The following is a 9,848-nucleotide window of genomic DNA, read 5'->3' on the forward strand; positions in this document are numbered from 1 at the left end:
GGCCCCAAATGACTGTGTAATGTCTGGTGTCCTTTGCACTGATACCATATGTTTCAAATCCCCAGGGTCTCCGTAGTGGGGGAGCCGGGGCCTAACCCCCCTGCAGCAGCTGGGGCAGCCCCTGCTTATGTTTTATGTTTCGGGTGCTGTGCTAAGTTTCCATTTGCGTGCAGGCTCCATGGTTAAAAAGCCTTGACAGCCACAAGCCTGTAGGTTTGTTGAGACCATTTCAGTAGCTTTGCTTCTTGATGGTGGTATCTACAATAGAGAGGGAGTCGGAGGGGGTCTGAATTGTGGGGAGGGAGAGAGGGCTTAAAAAGGGGAGGAGATGAAAGAGTCTGGCAGGAGCTCATGGTAGCCAAGTAGGTAGTGGTGGAATGTTCTGCAGTTCCAAGGGGAATGGAAGAGGCCAGGGTGCTGGGACCCTGTCCCTGGAGGATTCTGGACCAAACTTGGAGCACACTCACTCAGTTGGCCTGCTAAGCTCTCTGCAACCCTGGCAACGAGGAGGCAGGGCCCATCTGTCCAGGGCAGGGCATTGCTGCATTGGGAGAGTTCCTGCTTGGGGTCTGGGTCCTACTCACAAGGGAGGGCTGGGGCAGTGTACCTGAAGTCAGGGCAGGACAGTTTGCCGGACAACAGGCGGGCATGGCTGGTGCCCAGCCTGAGTGTGCAGTCTATGGGCAGGACAGCAGGAGGACCAGCTCCTTGGCACGTGGCCATGCCGGTGCCCAGCTTCACCCCGTGGTTAGCTGGTGGGAGTCCAGTTGGGAAGGGCCTAAGTACCCTGAGAACCCCTCCTACTGATCCGAACCCTTGTCCAACTTGTATTTTGATAAGATTTATCTACGTTTTTTAAGTGTCCAGCCCTTTAATCTCACAACTCTGTCTCTGAGAAGGTCTCCATCCGTTGGGGAAATACATATAAAAGATACAGACATAGAGTGATCATTATAGAGCTGGGGGGGGTTTGTTTGTTTTTTTATGGTTGTCTTTGGTGGCTGGCTAGTATGGGGATCTGAACCCCGTGACCCTGGTGTTACCAGCAAGCACCACACTCTCCCGAGTGAGCTAACTGGCCAGCCCTATAGGGCTGTTTTTAAAGGCAAAGAGTTGGGAGCCATCTAATTGTCCCACACTTGTCATCCATATAAGGGTATTATTGGCATTCATTAAGAATATCTTAAAGAATATTTAAACACATGAGAAAATGTTCACGGTCTACTTAGGTGGGCAAAAAAGTAAGTTACATAATTGTGTATACAGTATAATTCTAGTTTTTTTTGGTTTTTGTTTGGTTAGAAGTTTTATTTTATTTTTATTGAAATGTATTGATTAGACATATTCATGGGGTATAGAGTATAGTTCAGTACATGTATACAGCGTGTGATGATCAAATCAGGGAAACTAGCATGTTCATAATTACCAGTCCCGTTTTTAAGCAAGTGGATGACGGTGGCTGCGTGGATGCGTGCTCGCCGCTCTGCAGGCACAGTCCCGAGGGCAGCTACCGGCAGGGGGGCGGCAGCCTCGATGCGGTGCCCGCCTTCCCCCTGATGTCCTTACGCTTTGCTGTGGTTTCCAGTGTGCTGTAATTCTTGCATTGTGTCCTTTCTAGTTAAGAGAGATCTATTTTTTAATTATATAAGTAATACATCATTTTGGAATCCTCTTCTAAAATTAAAACTTTGCAGGTAAAAGGTAAAAGTTTACTTTGCCCCCCACTTCTGATCCTAATCCCAGAGAGGCCAGTGCCACTGGTCTGTGGCATGCAGGGATGTACTTAGATAACGGAGGGAGTGTGGGTTTAGTTTGGGGCATAGAGATGCCCTCGGGGGTCCAGGCAGTTTCCCTCTCCCACTCAGCATCCTTGGTGTTGGCTCTTGGTCTCTCTTGGTCCCGTGCCTGCCGCCTCCTGGTTTTCTGCAGGACCTGTTCTCCTGGCTGCAGCACCTCCAGACTGCGTGTCACCATTGCAGACCTGGAGGAGAACAGGTCATTGCTCAAGGACCCAACCAACTCACATAGGAGTTTTGTTTTGTGTGTCTTAAAAACTTCTTTATAATGAAATAAGACCTATTTGCGGAGGTGTACGAAATGCGAATGTGTAGATAGAATGAGCATCCCTGCACCGTCCCCCTTTGCCAGTCCCCAGGAGTCTCCACCTGCCCTTCCCAGTCAGGGCTCCCTCCCGCCCCCATGTCGGCTTTTCTGGAATTCTCTTCCTTGCCTTTCTCTGTAGTTGTACCACCTGCATTTGCATCCTTGGGGTTTTTCATACCACTGTCCTGTTCCACACGTTGCCTCCTGCTTCCCCATAAAATGTCTTCGCCATCGTCCTGTAGACACCGGCCCATGGAGCGCCCAGCACTGCAGAGACAGCCCTGTGTGGCTGTGCTGTGCTCCCCATGGACAGCTGTGTGGGCTCACGGCGCTCCCCTCGCCCAGGTTACCAGAGGAGGCCCGTCACCGGCGGGTGTTTGAGATGGTGGAGGCGCTGATGGAGCGCCCAGCACTGCAGAGACAGCCCTGTGTGGCTGTGCTGTGCTCCCCATGGACAGCAGTGTGGGCTCACGGCGCTCCCCTCGCCCAGGTTACCAGAGGAGGCCCGTCACCGGCGGGTGTTTGAGATGGTGGAGGCGCTACAGGAACACCCTCGGGACCCCAATCAGATCCTGATCGGCTATAGCCGGGGCCTTGTTGTCATCTGGGACCTGCAGGGCAGCCGTGTGCTCTACCATTTCCTCAGTAGCCAGGTAGGCGGTGCCCAGGATGGTGTCAGGTGCCGTGTGGCTCTCCCAGGCCTCCACATGGCACATACACCCCCAGTGCCAAGACCTGGGGGTGCAGCAGTGGGACTGCCACCCTGATCCCAGCCTGCTGCTCTTTCTCCTCCCCCTCCAAAGCAACTGGAGAATGTCTGCTGGCAGCGGGACGGCCGCCTGATTGTCAGCTGCCACTCCGACGGCAGCTATTGCCAATGGCCTGTGTCCAGTGATGCCCAACAACCGGAGCCCCTTCGTAGCCACGTGCCTTATGGTCAGTGCTTTTCCCACCCAGCGGGGCCTGGCCCTGCCCTCCCACCTGAGGGCCATCTTTGGTCTTTCCTGGATTCATGCCCAAGTCATAGAAGCAAACCCTGGGGCAGAGAGAGTAAAGGCTTTGTCCAAAGCCACACAGCGAGTTTTCTGACGCCCAGTGTGGGTTTCTCGGGGAACTGCTCAGAGCAAGACTCGCAACCATGTGGCTGTGGGCACGAGGATTCTGTGCCCTTGGGAACTAACGTGTGTCAGAGTTGGAGGATCTGTTCAAGCTAATTCCTTTTCTTTTAGGTCCCTTTCCTTGCAAAGCTATTACCAAAATCTTCTGGCTGACCACCAGGCTGGGGTGAGTGTCAGCACTCTGTGTTCTTCCCTTTCCAGAGCCTTCCTGGGGGGCTGGAAAGGCCACTCAGGCCTCTGCTTGGGGAGACAGTGCCTAGTGAACACCTTTGGGTTCCATGTTGGGATCTTGGATGCCAGGGAGGGCAGAGAAGAGCCAACTTCCCATTCATGCCTCTGAATGGCTCCATTCCTGTAAAATTCATTCCTGCTCCTTCCTTCTACACTCCCGGAGAGGTGATTTCCACAGTGGGTTTCAAACTCTTTCAGTGGCAGCCCCATTTCTTCAGACAAAATCATGCAGGGAGACCTGATGTATAAGTGGATAGAGGGGGGCTGCTCTGGTTGAAGCAGGAGTGGCTGCAGGGACTAAGCACCCCTGGGCTGGATGCTCCCATCTCACCCCCAGGTTGTCCTGGGCTGCTGCAGTCTGGAAGAGATGGGGGTCCAGCCCCGCCCCCTACACCCTGGGACTGGCCTCCCTCCCAGGAGAGGAGGTCCCAGCACTGGAACCCAGGACCCCATGCCTGCCACAAAACCTAGTGACTGCCCCAAGTGCTCCAGAAAGTCCCATCTGCCAGCCCAGCCTAGCCTGTGGCAGTCCAGGCTTGTGCTGGGAGCCCCAGCCCACTGTACTCTCCTGTGCCTGTCAGGTCGTCCTTCACCATCTTCCAGGGCGGCATGCCACGGGCCAGCTACGGAGACCGCCACTGCATCTCAGTGGTCCACAACAGCCAGCAGACAGCCTTCGACTTTACCTCCCGTGTCATTGACTTCACTGTCCTTTCCGAGGCAGCCCCTGCGGCTGGTAGGCGAGCTTCAGGGAGCGGGTGTGCAGGGTCGGGTGGCAGGTGCAGGAATGTGGGTGGGTCTACAAATAAAGAGGAGGGGCCTGTACAGCGTTTCTAAACCTGCCACCGTCCTGGATCGCTTAGCCTCATGACCTTTCTTGGTGCCACCAAGGCCAGCAGCCCCAACACCTCCCCTTCCCCTCTCCCTCCCTGCCTTCCTCCCCAGTGGAGACCCAGCCAGTGGCTTCCTTCTAACCAACTACACCTCCTGTCTGCCCCGAGCCCCCTTTGCCCTTTCCTTTCCCCTTCCTGGGCTCTGATGGGACTTAGCTTGAAGGGGACAGGTCTACATTTTTGGATTTAACACCCACCTAGCTCCGGCAGAGGGTCCTGGTGTAGACATGGTGAGGCCTCAGTTCTGAGTGGCAGGAGGTGGCCGTGTGGGGCCAGCACAGCCAGGCAGAACAGCAAAACCATGAGCTGGCCTCATAAATGGGGTGACAGGCAAGGCCAGAAAGGGCTGAGGCCAAAACCTGGAGAAGAGGCCTCTGGGAGCTTTCTGGGAGCAAGGACCTCCTCTCCCCATGACTTGAGGCCTCCAGGTGAGGGAGCCTGAGCAGGCTGCTCAGGATGCCCTGGTCTGTGTTCTCCTGGCTTTGGAGACCGTGGAGGGAGTCTCCAAATTTGCGTTTCCTTCTTTCTCAGACTTTTATCTCTCCTCATACCCTGGGTGCTGAGGGCTGGGGTCCAGCATGGCTTTTTCCAAACCAGTCTGTGCCTCCTTGGACAGAGCCTGGGATCTCCTGGACTATGGTGGTCCTGCTGTCCTCAGCTTATTGAAGCATCTGATCCCCAGCAGAGGGGTCGGGAAGGCAGGAGAGACACTTGCTGAGCTATGTATTTAAAACCAATGGGTTTTCTAGAGCAACACGTTCCTATGATTGTCCATCTGTGTCCCCAGCCCCCTCACAGCTCCAGTAGGTCAGGATAGGGGTGCGTGACGAGGTGCTCCGCTTCAGGCACAGTGCGGGTGTTCCGAGGTTCTAGTGTAATTGCAGTTCTGACCAGGCTGTCTTGGGCAGGCTTTCCTATTTAGTGAACAACGACCACGTGCCAGGCCCTGATCCAGAAACAGGAAGCCGAAGCCCCTGCTCCCATAGGACTTACATTCGAGTGTGGGGAGACAGAGAGGCAGGTGGCAGATAATGTCAGAGGCAAGAAAAAAGCAAGATCGCATGGGGTTGGGCAGTGCCGATTTAGATGAGGTGGTCAGCGAGGCCTCCCTGATAAATAAGACATATTTGAGTAGACACTGGAATGAACTGAGAGAGCGGAGCCAGCCCTGTGGGGACGGCCCCACAGAGACCTGGGTGCACAGGCTGAGCTGGAGAGCTCATGGCTTGCTGAAGCTGGGGGAGGGTGACGGGGTGCAGAAGGAAGGAGGGCAGGGGGACTGTGGAATCATGTTGCCAGATCATATAGGGCCGTAGAGGCACAATAAGGACTTTGGGTTTACTCAGAGAGATGAGAGCCCCAAGCAGAGGGGCTGTGATCTGGCCTCTGTTCACAAGGACCTGTCTGGCTGCGTGTGGGGGGCATCGAGTAGGGGGGCGAAGCTGGGAGCCCCAGGAGAGTCAAGCACAGGGTGATGGGGCTCAGGCTGCGATGGAAGCAGTGGGCTGGTTGGGTTCAGAATGTTTCTCTGACATTCAGCGTTGACTGAGGATGTAGATCGGGGTTGGATAGCGAATGTTTTCTCCATCACAACTACGCAGTTCTGCCATTGTAGAGAAAATGCAGCCCCAGTGTGTCCCAACCGGGCATGTCTGTTCCAGCACAACTCCATTTACACAAAAAGGCTGTGGGCCAGATTTGGCCCCTGGGTTGCGATCTGTTGACCCTTTTTCCAGGTATTGCTGAGCAGAGGGCAGGTGTGCATCACAGATGTGACTGCCAGGTGCCCCAGGAAGCTTGGAGAAGGCGGGGGAGGGGCCAGCTTTCGGGTGGGTGGGATCGAGTTCGAAGACTGTTATGTGGAGACATGGAGCAGACAGCTGGAACTCAGAGGAGACATCTGGAGTCATTCACATAGAGGTGTGTAAAGCTGAGGGACCAAATGAGGCCACCCAGGTAGTGAGGGAGGCAGAAGAGAAGAGAAGCATCCGGACACCGGACTGCAGGGCACCTAACGCGGGTCCAGCAAAGAGAGCCAAGGAGCAGTTGGCGACCAAATGAGGCCACCCAGGTAGTGAGGGAGGCAGAAGAGAAGAGAAGCATCCGGACACCGGGCTGCAGGGCACCTAACGCGGGTCCAGCAAAGAGAGCCAAGGAGCAGTTGGCAAGGTGGGAGCTGGGAGAGGAGCAGAGGAAGAAAAAGTGATTCAAGCGGGGACATGATCAGCTGTGTGAGGTCCAGGCCAATGGAGATGGACCCTTGGCCAGAGAATGGCGGCACTGTGGGGATCATGGGTGACCCAAATGAGAAGTTTTTGCCAGGGACAAAAGCCTAATTACAGAAGATTCAAGAGAGAATGGGAGGGGAAGAAGTGGAGGCAGAGAGGAGGGGCCGCTTCTAGAGGCTGTGCCGGGCAGGGCAGCTGACACGGGCACTTCCCTGGGCCTGGGGACCAAGAGAGAATGGGAGGGGAAGAAGTGGAGGCAGAGAGGAGGGGCCGCTTCTAGAGGCTGTGCCAGGCAGGGCAGCTGACACGGGCACTTCCCTGGGCCTGGGGACCGATGTACCAGGCTCTGTGAGCAGAACATGCCAGTCTGTGAGGGGCATACAGCTAGCTGAGGCTTCCAGAACATGCTGACTTCGGGAGGAATCAAGTGGTCAGCTGGGCCTCTGCTCTGGGCGATGACCTGAGGGTGGGCTGGAGGTAGTCTTCCCACGTGGACAAGGGCCCATGGCCTCTGGCGGGCTGGGAGCCGGGGGAGAGCTGCCTGGGCTGGGGAAGAAGGGCACGAGAAGCCAGGTGATGAACAAGAGAGAGGAATCGTCATGTCGTTCAGCGTACATTCATTGAGTGCCTCAGTGGGATTGTTGCATGCAGCAAGAAGGTGCCATCCCCTAGCAGCTGGTTGCTGAAGTCCATGCTTGCTGCCTGAGGGAGAGCGTCAGCAGGTGCATCTGAGCCCGGGCTGTTGGCAGCAGGCGGGGAGAGCAGGCCTCGTGGAGGAGGAACCAGGGAATTCCAGGCAGGCTCACCCGTCCCTGTGAGCCCTGTGCCAGTTAGCTCTCAGCAGCTTGGACACAGAGGCAGGGGTGTTCCCCAGCACCTGCTGTCCTCCTGGAAGTGAAAAGACTTCGTTCCAGCAGCCAGGAGCAGGGCCTTTCTGGATCTGCAGATTCCCTGCCTCCAACCCTCAAACTTCTGATTCTGCTGGGCCAGGCAAGGGGCAAACTGCTTCATCCTGGCCCTTGACCCTTGCCCTCTACCCCCAGCCTTTGACAACCCCTACGCCCTGGTGGTGCTGGCCGAGGAGGAGCTGGTGGTGATCGACCTGCAGACAGCGGGCTGGCCACCAGTCCAGCTGCCTTACCTGGCCTCCCTGCACTGCTCTGCCATCACCTGCTCCCACCACGTCTCCAACATCCCCCTGAAGCTGTGGGAGCGCATCATTGCCGTGGGCACCCGGCAGAACGCACACTTCTCCACCATGGTAGGTCCAGCCCCGGCTCCAGCCCTGCCCTGGCCGAGCTCTGCCATGCACTTATGGTCTTTCTTTAGGAGTGGCCCATCGATGGTGGCACCAGCCTGGCCCCGGCCCCACCCCAGAGGGACATGCTGCTCACGGGGTAGGTGACTTTGATGCCATTCTTCCTCTTCCCAGTGGGATATGTGGGGTGGGAGCAGAGCCCAGAGGGGGCGTGCCAGCCCCTGGGCACCCTGGCCCTCATGCCTCTCACAGTGGGCAGGCGGGCTCTGCCCACAGGCACGAGGACGGCACGGTGCGGTTCTGGGATGCCTCGGGCGTCTGCTTGCGGCTGCTCTACAAACTCAGCACGGTGCGGGTGTTCCTCACCGACACAGACCCCAGCGAGAACCTCAATGCCCAGGGCGAGGACGAGTGGCCCCCCCTCCGCAAGGTGAAGCTAGGAGCCTGGGACCCAGGGGGTTCAGGGACAGGCTGGGTGCCATCAGGTACCAGTGGGGGAGGTGGGGCTGGCCAAGATGGTGGTAGTATGGAGACAGGCTAGGTTTAGCCCTGTGGCCACTCACATAGCTCCTCTCCCTTGGCAGGTGGGCTCCTTCGACCCCTACAGTGATGATCCCCGGCTGGGCATCCAGAAGATTTTCCTCTGCAAATACAGCGGCTACCTGGCTGTGGCAGGCACTGCAGGGCAGGTAGCAGGCTAGGCAGGGGGTGGGGATGGGAGGAGGAGTGGTGGGGTGACTTTCGGCAGCATTCAGGTCTGAGTTTTCTTCTCAGGATTGTGGGGGCAGCAGGGACAGAAACCACCCACCTGAGTGACTTCCTGATGGTGTCACCAGGAGCACACTGTCATTTTGCACTTTTCCCAGTGGGTGGAAGTTGTTTGATTCCCTTAAAGGGAAGTCCTGGGATGGTTGTTTTTCCTCCAGAAATCAGAGTGAAGGGGCCAGGGTTGGCCAGAGACCTCTGGCCTTGCTTGGGCATTGGGCCTTGGCATGGGTATTGAGTCCTTTGCTGTCCCCACCATGAGGTCTCACTGTCCTTTGGTGCCTGGGGCTTGCTGAGCCTGTCTGCACCCTGCCCAGGTGCTGGTGCTAGAGCTGAATGACGAGGCAGCAGAGCACGCTGTGGAGCAGATTGAGGCTGACCTCCTGCAGGACCAGGAGGGCTACCGCTGGAAGGGGCACGAGCGCCTGGCTGCCCGCCCCGGGCCTGTGCATTTCGAGCCCGGCTTCCAGCCCTTCGTGTTGGTGCAGTGCCAGCCCCCAGCTGTGGTCACCTCCTTGGCCCTGCACTCGGAGTGGCGGCTCGTGGCCTTTGGCACCAGCCATGGCTTTGGCCTCTTTGACCACCAGCAGCGGCGGCAGGTCTTTGTCAAGTGAGCAGGATGGCCGGGGACCAGGTCTGGGGTTGGGGCCGGCGAGGACCCCTGGGCCCTGGCAGCACTGATGGACCGACAACCCCCCAGGTGCACGCTGCACCCCAGTGACCAGCTAGCCTTGGAGGGCCCACTGTCCCGTGTGAAGTCCCTCAAGAAGTCCCTGCGCCAGTCATTCCGCCGGATGCGCCGCAGCAGGGCGTCCAGCCGGAAGCGGCGGCCAGCTGGCCCCCCAGGAGAGGTGAGGCCCGAGGCTGGCCTTGAGTCCAGGGCAAGCTCGGAGCAGCCAGTGGCAGGTCTGTACTATCCCTCCCTCCTGGGCTGGTGGGGCTACAAGCACAGGCTTTGGGTCCAGGCCTCATGGGATCACCACGTGCTGAGTGACCTCTGATATGGCACACTGATTTTCTGTGCCTCAGCTTCCTCAAGGGTGAAAGGCGATCATTGTAATACTTACCTTAGAGGTAAGTCTCCAGTAGATACTAGTGATTTTCTTTTTTTTTTGTCTTTTGTCTTTTTCCGTGTCCGGCAACGGATCGCAACCCTCAGTGTTGCCCCCGTACTGGACCGGGGACCGGCAACGGGATCGCAACCCTCGGTGTTGCTCCCGCCCCTCGCTCAGCCAGTGAGCGGGAACCGGTC

At 57.2% G+C, this 9,848-nt stretch overlaps 1 protein-coding gene across 3 annotated transcripts in view; it reads left to right on the top strand.

The window, feature by feature from the left end:
* The window catches only part of LLGL2 (lethal giant larvae homolog 2 (Drosophila)), a 28,014-nt gene that overhangs the window by 12,828 nt on the left and 5,338 nt on the right, over positions 1-9,848 (top strand). For all 3 annotated transcript variants that reach the window (XM_008566076.1, XM_008566077.1, XM_008566079.1), the window contains exons 7-16: positions 2,594-2,756; positions 2,907-3,039; positions 3,333-3,387; positions 4,034-4,188; positions 7,617-7,834; positions 7,903-7,970; positions 8,108-8,261; positions 8,416-8,520; positions 8,914-9,206; positions 9,297-9,447. In XM_008566076.1, coding sequence (XP_008564298.1) covers positions 2,594-2,756; positions 2,907-3,039; positions 3,333-3,387; positions 4,034-4,188; positions 7,617-7,834; positions 7,903-7,970; positions 8,108-8,261; positions 8,416-8,520; positions 8,914-9,206; positions 9,297-9,447 — 1,495 coding nt within the window. The remainder of the gene's footprint in view (positions 1-2,593; positions 2,757-2,906; positions 3,040-3,332; positions 3,388-4,033; positions 4,189-7,616; positions 7,835-7,902; positions 7,971-8,107; positions 8,262-8,415; positions 8,521-8,913; positions 9,207-9,296; positions 9,448-9,848) is intronic.

Source organism: Galeopterus variegatus, unplaced genomic scaffold, assembly GCF_000696425.1.
Source record: "Galeopterus variegatus unplaced genomic scaffold, G_variegatus-3.0.2 Scaffold219, whole genome shotgun sequence".
Classification (NCBI taxonomy): domain Eukaryota; kingdom Metazoa; phylum Chordata; class Mammalia; order Dermoptera; family Cynocephalidae; genus Galeopterus; species Galeopterus variegatus.